At 52.4% G+C, this 13,960-nt stretch overlaps 5 protein-coding genes across 5 annotated transcripts; 3 read left to right on the forward strand and 2 right to left on the reverse strand.

Moving 5' to 3' along the window:
- Positions 1-993: 993 nt before the first annotated feature.
- ATEG_03724 (uncharacterized protein) lies at positions 994-2,073 on the forward strand (the record flags this gene model as incomplete). The annotated part of the gene is made up of 1 exon (XM_001212902.1): positions 994-2,073. The coding sequence occupies one exon, from the start codon at positions 994-996 to the stop codon at positions 2,071-2,073; it is 1,080 nt and encodes a 359-aa protein (XP_001212902.1).
- Positions 2,074-2,875: 802 nt separating this feature from the next.
- Positions 2,876-3,776, forward strand: ATEG_03725 (uncharacterized protein; the record flags this gene model as incomplete). The annotated part of the gene is made up of 2 exons (XM_001212903.1): positions 2,876-3,018; positions 3,086-3,776. 2 exons carry the CDS (start codon positions 2,876-2,878, stop codon positions 3,774-3,776), a joined length of 834 nt encoding a protein of 277 aa, XP_001212903.1.
- A 599-nt stretch (positions 3,777-4,375) lies between these two features.
- ATEG_03726 (uncharacterized protein) lies at positions 4,376-5,751 on the reverse strand (the record flags this gene model as incomplete). The annotated part of the gene is made up of 2 exons (XM_001212904.1): positions 4,376-5,279; positions 5,393-5,751. 2 exons carry the CDS (start codon positions 5,749-5,751, stop codon positions 4,376-4,378), a joined length of 1,263 nt encoding a protein of 420 aa, XP_001212904.1.
- Positions 5,752-6,244: 493 nt separating this feature from the next.
- Positions 6,245-7,780, reverse strand: ATEG_03727 (glycoside hydrolase family 7 protein; the record flags this gene model as incomplete). Its single annotated transcript, XM_001212905.1, has 4 exons — positions 6,245-7,003; positions 7,057-7,116; positions 7,179-7,505; positions 7,565-7,780. 4 exons carry the CDS (start codon positions 7,778-7,780, stop codon positions 6,245-6,247), a joined length of 1,362 nt encoding a protein of 453 aa, XP_001212905.1.
- A 3,110-nt stretch (positions 7,781-10,890) lies between these two features.
- ATEG_03728 (alpha/beta fold hydrolase) lies at positions 10,891-12,177 on the forward strand (the record flags this gene model as incomplete). Its single annotated transcript, XM_001212906.1, has 2 exons — positions 10,891-11,282; positions 11,361-12,177. 2 exons carry the CDS (start codon positions 10,891-10,893, stop codon positions 12,175-12,177), a joined length of 1,209 nt encoding a protein of 402 aa, XP_001212906.1.
- Between the last annotated feature and the right edge of the window lie 1,783 nt (positions 12,178-13,960).

Raw genomic sequence — 13,960 nt, forward strand, 5'->3', positions numbered from 1 at the left:
TACACAATGCGTCACTCTCGACTCTCCAATTCAGTTTGTTCCCATGCTCACTGCCCTGCATGTAGATTTCGCGTAACCCTATCCTACTACCTTACCATCCAGGTTACAGCTGAGCGAGGCCCGAAAAAATCCTCAGTAGTGCCCAAAATTCTGCCACCGCCCTTGTAACTTGTCTAGTTATTTAGGTCTCGGTTAACAAATATTACCGTTTAAAAATTTGAAAAAAATTACAAAATTATTGTACTAGCTGATACCGATTAGAAGCTATAAAAGAATTAGTGTATTTGGTATTTGTCTGTCGCCTTAGTATTATTGATAGAAAGGGGTGCTGAACGGGACCCAAAGCTTTAAGCATAATTTTAGGCGGTGGCAGAATTTAGGGTGCCACCGAGAGATCTTTGGGTCCCGCCGAGCTGTAGTGATGCCGCTTACCATCCCATAAATGCATGCTTCTTTCGGTGTTCGTCCTGTCTCCCTTTAGACACTACCTTGGTACTCCCTTAAAATTGTCCATAGTCTCAGTATTTAAATGATGAGCTCATTGGAATCACATCTTCTCTGCTGTAAAGAATAAAATTATTGCTGAATATATCTTCCGAACGCATTGAAGTTACAAGCCTTACCAGTTTGTATAGCCGGAAAGCAAGGTAACTAAGAAAAGCCCCACTGCCCACTCACCTCCATAAGCTACTGCTAATCCAATTGAGACGTCGGGTTTATTAGGTCGACGATCTCTTTTATAGGAGTCGCTATAGCAAATCCCCTCGACCAGCGACAATGCATGGAAGATCGGGAAAAGGATCGCTCGCTCTACTGGCCAAATTTCTGGACCAACGCCCTCAAGTAGAGTTCATAAGATATCAGTGGATCGATTATGTCGGCATCCTCCGTGCCCGTGTCGTGCCCGTCTCCAGCGCACGTAAACTGGCCGCCACAGAATCCCCTCTTTGTGGAGGACCGATATGTATCACAGCGACCAATATCATTCGCATGATGGAAAATCGCTCCCATGTCGGCGTCGACTCCATCTACCCCGACTTCTCCTCCCTACGCGAGTGCCACTATGCGCCAGGCCACGCCAGTGTCATGTGCTTCATATCCGAAGAGGGCATTGGATTTGAAAGGGATCCGAGAACACTTCTAACCTCGGTCTTGGCCAGTGCGCCGCGTCTCCAATTCAAAGTCGGATTCGAAGTGGAATTCCGCTGCTTGACGCCCGACGGGAAGGATCTAGATGACACCTTATATTCCTGGTGGACAACCACGGGATTACGGAACCGTTGCGCGCCCATCATCGACGATGTAGTCCGCGTTTTGCAGCGCGAAAACATCGAGGTTTTACACTACTGTTCGGAGTCGGGCCTGGGGATGTTTGAAATATCCACCGGCCCTCTGTCTCCGCTGGAATCGATTGACGCCTGGGTGTTTACGCGAGAAGCAGTCAAATCTCTCTTTTGGGAACGCGGTATCATTGCCACGATGTACCCTTCCCCGGTGGAGGTTCATACGGGGATTGGGGCCCACTTCCATATTTCCATGACGTCGGACGTGGAGGGCGATGAAAACGCGTTTTTGGCGGGGATGCTAGATCACTTAGGCGGATTATGTGCCCTGACGATGCCGTTGGAAGACAGCTACAAACGCGTGACGGATCGAAAGTCGGAAGCCGGTTGCTGGATCGGCTGGGGTACCGAGAATCGGGATTTCCCAATCCGCAAAGTGAAGACGGGACACTGGGAAATTCGATGCTGCGATGCCACCGCGAATATGTATCTGGTCGTGGCGGCGTTCATCCACGCCGGGCTGGGAGGATTGCGGACCGGAAAGCAACTGGTGTGGCAGGATTTCAATGGCAACCCAATCGCACTGGATGAGCAAACGAGGAGAGAGCTGGGAATTACGCAGCGGATGCCATCGGATCTCAGCGAGAGTCTGCGTGAATTGGAGAGGTGGGAGGGAGGTGCGATGAGCAAGTGTCTCCGCACGTTCTGCGAGATGAAAAAACAGGAAATCCGGGATTTACGAGAGTTGTCGGAGGAAAAGAGGATGAGGATCATGATTAGACATTTTTAAATCTTACCTAAGTTCTGGAGGGCCTTTGTACCTGTGCCGAAGCTATTGTCAAGGTGTTGCCACTGGGGACTTCCCATGGATTGTCGGTGGAAAAAGTTTGCGCGAGATGACAAAGCCTCAATCTTCAAAAAGCAAAAAGAAAACGCCCCTGCAAACATTTTCTGAATATCACTTTCAAAGACGACACGATAGAAACCCCTTTTGAGCAATATGAAGTGCGATACTCCCACTCCCTTCGGCGCTCCAATGCGGAAGCATTTCCTCATTGATCCCGACTTTGTAAATCTGAATCACGGTAAGTACTACCTAAAAAGAAACCTTCGATCTATTTGCCACAATATTTACAGTGTCAGGGTCCTTTGGAACATACCCAAGCGCTGTCCGAGCAGCCTTGCGAGGATTTCAAGACCAAGCTGAAGCACGCCCGGATCCATTTATCCGTTATACCACCCCAAGGGCTCTTGATGCATCCCGAGAGGCAATAGCCAAGATGCTCAACGTGCCCAGACAGGAGTGTGTCTTTGTGAAAAACGCCACCACGGGCGTAAATACCATCCTTCACAATATCCCCTTTCAATCGGGTGATGTGATCATCTATTTTGAAACAATCTATGGTGCTCTGGAGAAGGGGATATCCTCTCTCATAGAGTCAACGCCACTCCAAGCACGGAAAGTCCAATACCGGTGTCCGATTAGCCACGAGGACTTAGTGGAGCAATTTCTTGACGTTGTGAGAAAGACCAGGGCGGAAAAGTTGAATGTGAAGATTGCGCTTTTCGACATCGTGTCCAGCCTGCCGGCCATGCGGTTTCCTTTTGAACGGTTAACAGCTGTGTGCCGGGAAGAAGGGATTCTGAGTCTTATCGACGGCGCACATGGCATCGGCCAAATTCCTCTAGATCTGGGAAGACTACAGCCGGACTTTTTTACTAGCAACTGTCATAAGTGAGTCTCTTTCCATTGCTGTTTAGATGTCCCACCCAAATGTTGACCTCTGGAATTCAATGTATAGATGGCTTTTTGTTCCACGCAGCTGTTGCGTCCTCTATGTTCCTGAACGCCACCAGCATTTAATTCGCACTACGGTTCCCACCTCATGGGGTTACATCCCTGCCCCTGGCGGTCCTAAGACCTCTCCTTCTATTATGAAAAGCGATGACCCGTCCAAAACCCCGTTCGAGAGCCTATTTGAGTTCGTTGCAACGAATGACGACACACCCTATCTATGTGTCCCTGCAGCCTTGAAGTTCCGCAACGAGATTTGCGGTGGCGAAGAGCGTATTTACACCTATCTGGAGACATTGGCAAATGAAGCTGCAGATCTACTGGCAGCTGCCCTGAACACCGAAGTTTTACAGGAACCAACCGCGAAAAAAAGAGCACAAAGCCAACTGCGACGCTGCGGCATGGCAACGGTTCAGCTACCCATTGCTATTCAGGGAAGCCCAGAGCCTGTCAAACCATCCTACCTCCTCCTACCAGCAGACCAGGTTGCTGCTACGATCAATTGGTTTCAAACCACCCTCGCGTACAAGTACGGAACTTTTGTGCCGGTTTTTGCCCATGGGAATTCGCTTTGGACGCGACTCAGCGCACAGGTGTATTTGGAAATAAGCGACTTCGCATGGTTGGCTGGGGTTCTGAAGGAGATGTGTGGCGAGCTCAAGAAGAGACAAGGCGATATGGATCAGCGGTTGCAATGACAATGGCTATACTTTCCGGAATGCACTGCATCCATTTCAGTCTGCTGTGGTAAATCCCAGTCCTCTCAGGAAATGATGGACCGACTCAAATAGTACAATTAACTCATATCTATGGAGCTTGGTATTTTATAAGAATCTTTTAAATATTTTTTTAGCTGCGGACCAAGGGTATGAGAAACGAACGCAATAGAATATGACGAGTTTTAATATCAAATTTCTCGTGATACCAGTATGAAGGTTAACGTGATGAGGTGATATCGTATAACCAGCTGGCAGAATCGCTGATAGCCACCGACAACTGTCGAGCTAGGAGAATGAATTAGGGTCAGACCATACCTATACTTCTACTCTCGATACCGTCGGAAATGAGGGAATGTACCAGCAAGCCCCGACAGCAAGGACGATGACCACTGCAGGCAAAAAAAAAAAAAAAGCGGTAGAATTCCCGCTTCGGAAATCCCCCGCAGTATCCTATGGCGTTCTATACTTCCGTCGCATGACAACTCGCAGGAACGTCCATATTTTTAACCAGCTACGAATGCTGTTTGTCTGGATAAACGGGTATCACAATACAACAGGACAATCCGTTCCCCCCTCAATCAATCGAGATCGTGGAAGGCCATGACCGCCTGGCCGCCCCCGCGCTTCGGGGTCTTGCCCTTCTTGCGCTTCTTGCGGGCATCGCCTCGCTTGTTTTCTTGATCACTGTCGCCCGAGTCGTCATCGTCATCGCCATCGTCGCTATCCTCGTCACTGTCGTCACCAAATGCACGCTTCCCTCCGGTCTCATTCCCGTTCACGCCATCGCCAGAGTCCACCGCTTCATGCCAGACCTTGACAATCTGGCCACCACCACTGACCATGCGTCCCTCAACATCGAATCCAAGTCCCACCACACCCTCCGTCTCGTCATGCATGACCTCCGACACCACGCGGTTAGCGCCAATCCGGACAAACTTCACTGCGCCATTGCCCAGTCCGACGGCGACCATTTTGCCCTTGCCCAGGTCATCCGGAACGACAGCCAGCGTCTCCAAGGACTCGCCGCCGCCAGATTCACGCTGTACGTAGACTCGCTCGTCCTGGTCATCCCATGCGCCCTTCTCCCAGAGGGTCAGCACCCCACCAGATCCACCCACAACCACCTTCGCGCCGCGGCTCGTCCCACTCGAAGGCAGGCCGTCGATGTATACGGAGCTGACCAGCTCCTCTTCCTGGTCCTCGCTGCGCACGAGCACGCCTCGGCGGAGATCAGTGACGGCCAGCGTGGTGCCACCCGTGGTCACCCACTGCTTGCTGAACCCAGACGTACTCGTGTCGGAGGGAGGCAGCGGCGTCAAAGACGAGATGTAGTCGTCGTGGGGGTGGTGCGACTGCTCTGGCCGAGCCGAGACTTTCGAGTAGGGAATGCGTAGATCATAGAGGTGTAATGCGCTGGAGTCCGTGGCGAGGAGGAGGGTCTGCGGGGAAAGAGCGTGGATGATCGTCGGGGCGTCGACGGAGCTACCAAGATCAGCAAAGCAAAACAGAAAAGAGAAAAACAGGCATGCAATCAATTGGACCGTGCAATCAAATCAAAACCCATTCACTTAATCCTAGAGAATAGTCTAACTTACCCATTCTTGTCCAGCGGGATAGCAATCTTGTTCTCAACCACTCCCGTCTCCGCCTTTGCGGCCTTCACCAACCCATCCGTTCCGGCAGAGTACAGCATCTCCCCGTCAACGCCGAACCCCAAGCACCGACAGCTCCCCTTGTGTCGTCTCGTGCGCCACATTGTATCAATGTGTCCGCGTCCAGTTCGGGACGAGGACGTCGACGCCCCGTCATCGTCGCTGTCGACTTCGTCGGACGGGAGCCGAAATGTCTGGACGTGCCCGGAGGACAGTCCCACAGAGACCACCGGCTCTTTGGGGTGGAGGGCCTGCGAAAACAAGTCCGCGGAGAGCGGCAAGGTGCAGACTGTGTCGAACATGGCGATCTGGTAATTCGGGCAAATGTGAGGGAGTTCCGCTTGCTTTTCGACTGGCGGCGCAAACTGGAAAATGTTGGAGCTTTCCGGATCCTTACCCTTTTAGGACAGAGCGGGCCGACGGATCTTCCGCAGCCCTATCGCTCTGCCCTAGCTGTCTCTCCAGAGTACCACCTACCCTCCTAGGTAACTCTTCCTACGCTCTTCACTCTACATTGGAAGTCATTCAGAAGCAAACTTCATCTCTTATTTATACTAACTCAGGACATAAATGAAGGAAACACGCAAGCAATCAGCAAGCAAAGTGATATCTTCCTAAGATACACAAGTCTAACAGACCGACCAATTAAGGACAGCCGAGAGAAAGGAACGTCCAGAAAGACCAAGACACCGCTTCGTCTTTCCTTCGAAATATGTACACAAATGGTCGCTTTATCCTGGTCACTATATGCACCATTTTCATAGCTCGCCCTTGCAGTAGCCACTCGCCCAGCGCTTAGGCGGTGGAGTTGGAGCTATAGGTGGAGCCAATCGGTCCAAACTTGATCTTGGAGAAGGTCACGGTAGCACCGGGGTGCTGGGACTCGACCGTCTCGGGGTCACCGACGCCGTGCTCGCAGGTACCGCGGGCAACACCGGGCTCGGAGGCGTCAGCGTCCTCGGGGTAGGTGCTGTCGAGCCACATCATGCTGGAGTTGTGGTCATCCCAGATGCTCAGGATGAGGACCATGGCGGACATGGCATCACCCATGCCACTGAGGCCACCATGCTTCGAGAAGATGTCCTGATCTCCAAAGGCGGTCTTCTGGGCCGTGCAGAAGTCGGACGTGATCGAGTTACCGGTGACGCCGTCAACGTTGGACTGAGCGTTGGCAATAACCTTGCCATTCTGAACGTAGAGGCGCTTGATCTCGGAGAGGGATCCACCGTCGCCGATGAACTGGGTGACAACGGTCATGACGGAGTTGGTGTCGACGATCTTGTCGGGGCCGTAGTAGCTGGTGTTGCCCATGCGGTAGGCGTTGAAGTCGCAGCCATCGGGGTCGCAGGTTCCGGCATAGCGGGTCTCGGAGTAGGTGCCGCCGCAGTCATCACCACTGCACATGGTCTGCCCAAGGTCGTCACAAGGATGAGGGGTGAAGGCACTCGAGATGCTGTTCGCTTCCCAGATGTCCAGCTCGGGGCAGCAAGATCCGTGGCCACCGACACCGGCGTTCTTGTCATTATCCGACGGGGTCCAGCCTTCCACGTTGGCCTATCATTTCTGTAAGTGTTTGTCCCTCCGGGGTCTGGCGAGAGGAGTCTTACCATGCCGTTGATGAACTTCAGGTCACGTGGGCACTGCGAGTCACAGTAACCCGTGCCGTACTAAATATTTTGTCAACATACTCGGTATTGTCGACGGGAACGCTCTGAATCGCAATGCTCACCTTGGCGCCGGCCTTGTTGGCGGGGTACTTGGACACGCCACCATCGGCATCCATAGAGGTGAAGTAGAGCGCACCGTTCAAGCCACAAGGGAGGTTGGATACATCGACGTCGAAGGTGAATTCGTTGCCGACGAGATCGAAGGTCTGGTAGCTCTCATCATCCTCGGCCATCAGGTACACACGGGAGCCGACGTTCTCGCCGGTGACGAAGGTGAGAGTCAAGGCGTCGCCAGAGGTGGTGATGCCGTAAGTGCTCTCGTAGTCGGCACCATCCAAAGCGCAATTCGCGGCGCAAGCCTCATTGTCCGGGCAAAGAGACTCATCCCACTATCCAATCCGTGTCAGTTTCTGCGAACACTTCCGCTATTCACTTTGTGTAATCTCACAGTGTTTCCGGTGTAGCAGTTGGTCGAGCCGTTGGTCGAGTGGAGCCAACGCCAGTTGGAATCAATCACGACGCTACCAGACTGCTCGGTGCAGCTGCCGTCGGCGGTGCACTTTTGCCAGGTCAAGGGAGGGTGGACTTCTTCCGTCAGCGTCCCAGCCTGCTGAGCGCGAACGGCTCCGACAAGGGCGGAGAAAAGGAGGGCGCGTTGATGCATAATGAAGGAAACCAAAAAGAATGGATTTTTCTTGCTGCTTGTTGCCTGTCCTGCAGAGGTGATGAGCCGAACTTGGAGGGGCGGGATGCCCTCTTATATACCGTGCCAGAACACTCGGTGATCTCAGATCGTCACGGTCCGCCTTACGGGAAAATTCAAAGCGAAGCATCATAGACGGTGCCGCGGACCGTGATGCCGCTAGGCCTGACTGTTTCAGAGAGATGGAAGAGTGTCTGCATCTCGCGGAACCCCTGTGCTGGGGACCCTGATTGCCACCGTGCACACCGTCTGCCAAGAGGGCAGTATGGTCTCCGATTGGAAATTGTTGGCTTCGGTGGGCTCGCAGCGTGTCAAGAGACTAGCTGTTGTGAGGAGTACTAAGATTAAGGCTAACGGAGGATCCTCCGAAGCTCGTTTTGTCGAGATAGTCTATTGAAGTTTCAGGGGATGTTGCCGAAATGCGCCAATGCCGTGCCTGGGGTGGACGAATCGAGCATTCTTCAACACGGTGTGGGGTTAACCACTGCATAAGCGGCCTATTCCGATATGCCGGACAGCAGGATATCCGTCTTCTCCTCGGCAGTCATGCATTTTCCGGATCCCCAAAGACTCATGATGGAGAGTGCTTCGCTCCTGGTGAGTTGTGTACAGACCCAGGAACCAAATGCAAGGTACGATACCTGGGATGGGACGACCGTCCGGATCAACTAGTGACATGGTGTGACCCTTTCCACTTCCTCGCGCCAACGTTAGGCACCTTTGCGATGCCGGTCCAGTCAATTAGCCTGGTGCCACTTCGCTTCCCTGCAAACGATTGAACCACTGCGGTAGTGCGACAGGAACAGCGCGTTGAAGACTGGATACGGAAGGACAGGGAAGACAGGACGTCTGAACTAAACACTAGAACGATGACGAGGTGGCAGCATGTGGCGTTGATTGGGCGTTGCCCGGGTTCTGAAGCGATGGCGCCGCGATGCAGAGCGAGATGGTCAATGGCCAAACGATAAATTAATCCAGGATGCTGTTAGCGCTGCCGATCCCGGGAATGCGGGGAGAGGATCCCGTCAATTACGATGAGGCGGAAGTGTGATTCCCCCGGCATGCTGGTTTATTCCAAACCATCCAGGTTTCTTTCGGATGCTAGTCCATTCGCAAGTCCCACTCGATAGACTGGAGTCATGCCTTATCCATCACGGACGATGGAAACGGCATGGTGTTGAGCTTGCTGCGACAAGAGTGTTTCGGCATACAACCTCCAGGCGTTCACGGGTATCGTCTTTCGTGAGATATGATGCATTATCATAGACACTGTCGAACTAGGTACAATATTATCAAGCGATGTTAATCACGCTAAAATCTCCTTATTCCTCAGAGTATGAAACGAGGCAACTGTATCCGGCATCGACTGAACGCCATCAACATGGGGGCTTCGTACCTTGCCGATCATTACCAGATCAACCTCTGCCCCAGTCGAGAATAACCGCCAGGACGGCAGTCATCATCTGATTTAGCCGGCAAAATCAGTCCATGAATTCTGCACTCGACAGTGCAATAACATGTGGATTCGAAATGCGGAGAACCCAAGACATGCATTAACCTCTCGGTGCCTGCTTATACAGCTCGGTCCTACTCCGGAGTACGGAGTAGATGATGATCAGAGTAGACGATGATCAGCTGGACTATAGTTGTTGTCCTCCGTGTACTCCGTATCCTGTCCAGGTCTGTTTCATCTCCCTTTCCATCACGGCCTTGTCCGAGTAAACCATGGGATACGAATCACCTTGGCGGAACCGAGTGGTATGCATTGTTGGCACTTTATTCATTCTTTGATCATTTGGAGATTGGTATTGCCCGTGTTGTTTAGGGCTATGTATGCATTGCATGATCGTCGCTATTCTTCAACACAACGTGACCTTTGCATTCGGGTTTTTGTTTGCACCGATTTGTTTGTCATCCTTCCTTGGGTCCCATACCAACTCAGCCCAATAATACTCCTCAGTGTAGACTAGGATTTCTCTGGAGAGATGTTCGGGTCCACAAGGTGATTGTGTATGTCAAGATAATCGCTTTCTTACGGAGTACGACCGAGACGCATACATGTTTGCTGTGGTGAGATTGGTCCCGCTTTATCAACCAAAATCCTTTATGGTCTGATGATAAGGTATTCAAGGTTTGCCCTTAAATGCTCCGAAAATTTTCTACGGTTGAGAGGTAAACCCATCTCGCTGTGATCAGGCGCGTGAAGCCCTCGCTCTCGTTGTGACTATGTGTTGGATTGAGCCTCCTTATAATCTTTGGGTTAGCGCCAATGGTGAAGTAATTGGTTAGAAATAAAATGATGAAGTATGGAGTCGACAAGATCAGCTGTTCGTTTGCGACATACAATAATCCACAGTTCTGCGTATACGACCCTGCCTCGACTCTATTGCACTTTATCAGTCCTGGTATATCCATGTACGTTAGTAGGCGCGTTGACCTGTTGCGTGGTATGATAAATAGCCAATAAATGGCAGCAAGATGAATGATCATAGATCGAGCTTTGAGAAGAGCATGCTGACTGGTAGGATAGACCTGGTCATGATACACCACTCACCGCATTTTATAGGGCGCCTCTGCTCTCTGCGGATAATGCGACTACAATAAGACATTCGGCAGTATTAAAAGGTTACTGGTAACTGCCGAGTTTGCAGGTGACATTGTGTATAGGGTTCGTTCGTGATGACCGCTGCCTGTGATTGTTCCACGAGATATATATCTTTCTTGCGGAAGGATCACTCTACACCAAAACGCAACAACTCAAGATCCTTCGGTACAATAGACACCTGACAACTCTAACATAGATCCTCCTGGTCATTAAAGCATGAACCGATGATTTCTGTGTGTTCCCATGGTATGCGCCCGCCAGATGATTTGGTGAACCTCGGCTCGGCGGGGCCGCTTATCTTATCGCTCCCAACAAAGATCAACCATCTCGGCATCTCATCGCTCTCTTCCTCTTCTCCGTCCGCACATATCTCACCACAGTCTCTTCATTCTCCAGCGTTGTATTTTCATCCTCATTCTCTTTATTCCCTTGTAATTTCTTGTTATAGACGGATAGACTAGACAAAATGGCCTGGTACAACGGCACGATCGATTTCCTATCCGACTCGTTCGCAAACCACCGCCCTGTCTTGGCGGCGACTGGCGCTTCACTCACCCTGGCTGTCTTGCTCAGTTCGCTTTTGAAAGACGATCACCCCAAATCGCTTGTCCTTCCGTCCCCCAAAAAATCCTCCTCCGCTATCTCCGTGGCTGCAGGCGAGACCCCTCTCCCAACCGATGTGCTCCCCGGAGCTCGTGATGTATCCACACCTTATGGATCGATGAGAGTGTACGAATGGGGCCCGGTTGATGGGCCCAAAGTGCTGTTCGTCCATGGGATTACCACGCCTTGTATCGCATTGGGCGGACTGGCGCACGCTTTGGCAGATCGAGGCTGTCGTGTCATGCTATTTGATCTGTAGGTGGTGTCCTTGTCTACCCCGGTCTAACGGAGTAGTACCATTACCCCGGGTGACATGCGCTAATGTTGCGTCAGGTTTGGAAGAGGCTACTCTGACTGTCCCTCGGATATTCCCCAGGACGACCGACTCTTTTCCACCCAGATCCTCCTCGCCCTAAGCAGCTCTCCAATATCATGGACCGGTGAGGGATCCGGAAAATTCGGCTTGGTTGGCTACTCTCTCGGCGGTGGAATCTCGGCGGCGTTCGCATCCTACTTCCCGCAGCTGCTGTCCTCACTGGTGTTACTGGCACCGTCCGGTCTCCTCCGCGACTCCCAAATCAGCTTCCAGTCCCGGCTGCTGTATTCGAAGGGGCTCATCCCCGAACGGGTTCTCGGCTTCCTTGTCGGACGCCGTCTTCGAGCCGGACCGCTGGTGACCCCCAAGCCCAAGCATGCCAAGATCAATGCCGGGGATGCTCTCACGGAAGAACTGTCCCGTGGGGGTGAGGTCCAGGTGTTGTCTCGGGCCTATCCTGATGTGAACGTCCCTGGCGCTGTGAAATGGCAAGTCAGCCACCATGCCGGTTTTGTCCACGCTTTCATGTCCAGCATGCGGTTTGGACCTATCTTGCAGCAGCGTCAACGGGGCTCCTGGGAGCGACTGGGACGGTACCTATCTGAACAGAAGCAGCTGTCGGTGGACGATCAGATTCGCAATGGTCTCCCGTCCGACAAGGTTATGATACTGTACGGCGAGCATGACTCGATCATCGTCAAGGATGAGCTGGTGCCGGACGCCACTTCTGCCCTTCAAGGAAACGTGGAATTCAAGGCGTTCAACGCAGGCCACGAGTTCCCAAGTACCAAGTATGAAGAAGTGGCCGAGTACATATGGGATGTGCTTCAGTGAAGATATCGTGACGACCGAACTGCCTAGGAGGAACTGGAATGGTTTCTGGCAGTGACCTGCACATAGTGATATGATTGTGAGCTGGCGCTGGAATGTCTAATAGAACTGTACATATGAATATTTATTATGCGTCAATCCCCGAGATGCAAATGTTTCCCTCCCCATTTTCTTGGATAGACCCTCCGTCACTTCTTCAGGATTGCTTCCGTGGCGTCGAGCTGGCTCGACAGTCGCGATACATGCTCGGACCGATCTTGCATTCGGGCTCGCGCAAAGTAGGGCTCCTCGGCCGCCGATACTTGGGAAAAGCGCGTGACGATGTTGTTGCGGCTTTCGTCTGGGACGTTGTTCAGATTGCCAGCGCTGAGGCCGGAGCCCATGCCGTTCGACATCCTACCACGAACAATGAGTATATGCGTGCGTCATGGCTGACATGGGGTCTGCTTACTTGGTGGCGTTCTTGTTTCCGGAAGGCATGTTGAGAGTGCTGACGAGACTTAGGGAAGCCGAAGGGTCGTGCGAGGAAGGAAGAGTGATGATGATATGATGGTTCAGGTGAGATGAGGAGTTCGTTCTGCTGCTGGGCTGATGCTTTGCAGTGAGACTTGTTGATGATGAAGAACAGGAAGGAACGGAAACCCTCGTCTTTATGTAGGGTTGAAAGAAGAACAGCCTCCAAGCCTTGTTCTGCCCAGGCTGACGAAGATCCCCAGAGGCGTGGTACAAGAATGGAATGACCAGTATGACGCTGCTGAACTGGTTCTTTTGTCTCAATCCGACAAGAATAGAATGGGAAGCAAAAGGAAGGCACCAGAAACATGGAAGGAATGAGGCAGCGAGATGGAGATCTTCGGCCAGACGACCGTCCCTGGGATCGGATCGGGGACGACCAGACCTGGTTTCACAACACCGTGGACGACGGTCCTTTCTTTTTTCGTCAAGGTCAGGACTTTGTGAAGATGCTCGAGCGACAAAGCCAAGGCCCAGCCACTAATGGGAAATCGGACTCTGCCCTGCGAATCCTGGGCGCCCGCTGATTCGATGGGCCCGGGGAGGTGAGAGGAAATGACCTCAATCGGGGTCTGCGACGTGGATGGCGCTGGGTGTGTTCTCCGAGGAAATTGGACCCAGTGATCTCTGGGGTCGGTCCAAAAAAGGTCCTGCGCCGGGCTCCTTTGGTCCTTCAGGTCGCCGTGGAGGAAAAGAACTCGATCCGGAATGGACGCTCTGGGAATGACTGCCGAGCATGGGCGTACGTCAGGCGCAGTAACCGAGAGACATCATGCCCGTCGTTGCGGTATGTGATCCGGGCGCAATGGGAGAGTCATCTTGGAGCCCTGGGCGCATGGTTGACGTCCGACATCCGTCGTCATCACAGGGACGAACCGGCCAAGCCCAGGGGGTGGGTTCAAGCTGAAACTCGGACAGCTGGTTTGGCAGGACGGTAGACCCTAGATCGAAAGCTTCGTCACGAGTCTAGACCCTGGTCGGAGCTTCTCTTGACCCAGCCTAGGGTCTCTTGTTGGGAACAGTCCGACGGATCGCGGACAGACACACGCATCCACCGTTGGCAAGCGAGGGATAGATACCCGAGTCCAAAACGCTTCTGGGTCTCAACGTGGTCGATCGCAGGGGAGAAAAAGAAAGCAAAAAATCAAAAAGAAACATGCACTGCCACAATCCTGGCCTTGGGGATGCTTTACCCTCATTTCGTGGGAGTTTCCTACGTGTTTTTTCTTTTGCTGCCTGGTTTCGATTTTATTTATTTCTTCTCTGTCGGGCA

The sequence above is a fragment of the Aspergillus terreus genome, genomic scaffold (assembly GCF_000149615.1).
Source record: "Aspergillus terreus NIH2624 scaffold_5 genomic scaffold, whole genome shotgun sequence".
NCBI classification, from domain to species: Eukaryota; Fungi; Ascomycota; class Eurotiomycetes; order Eurotiales; family Aspergillaceae; genus Aspergillus; species Aspergillus terreus.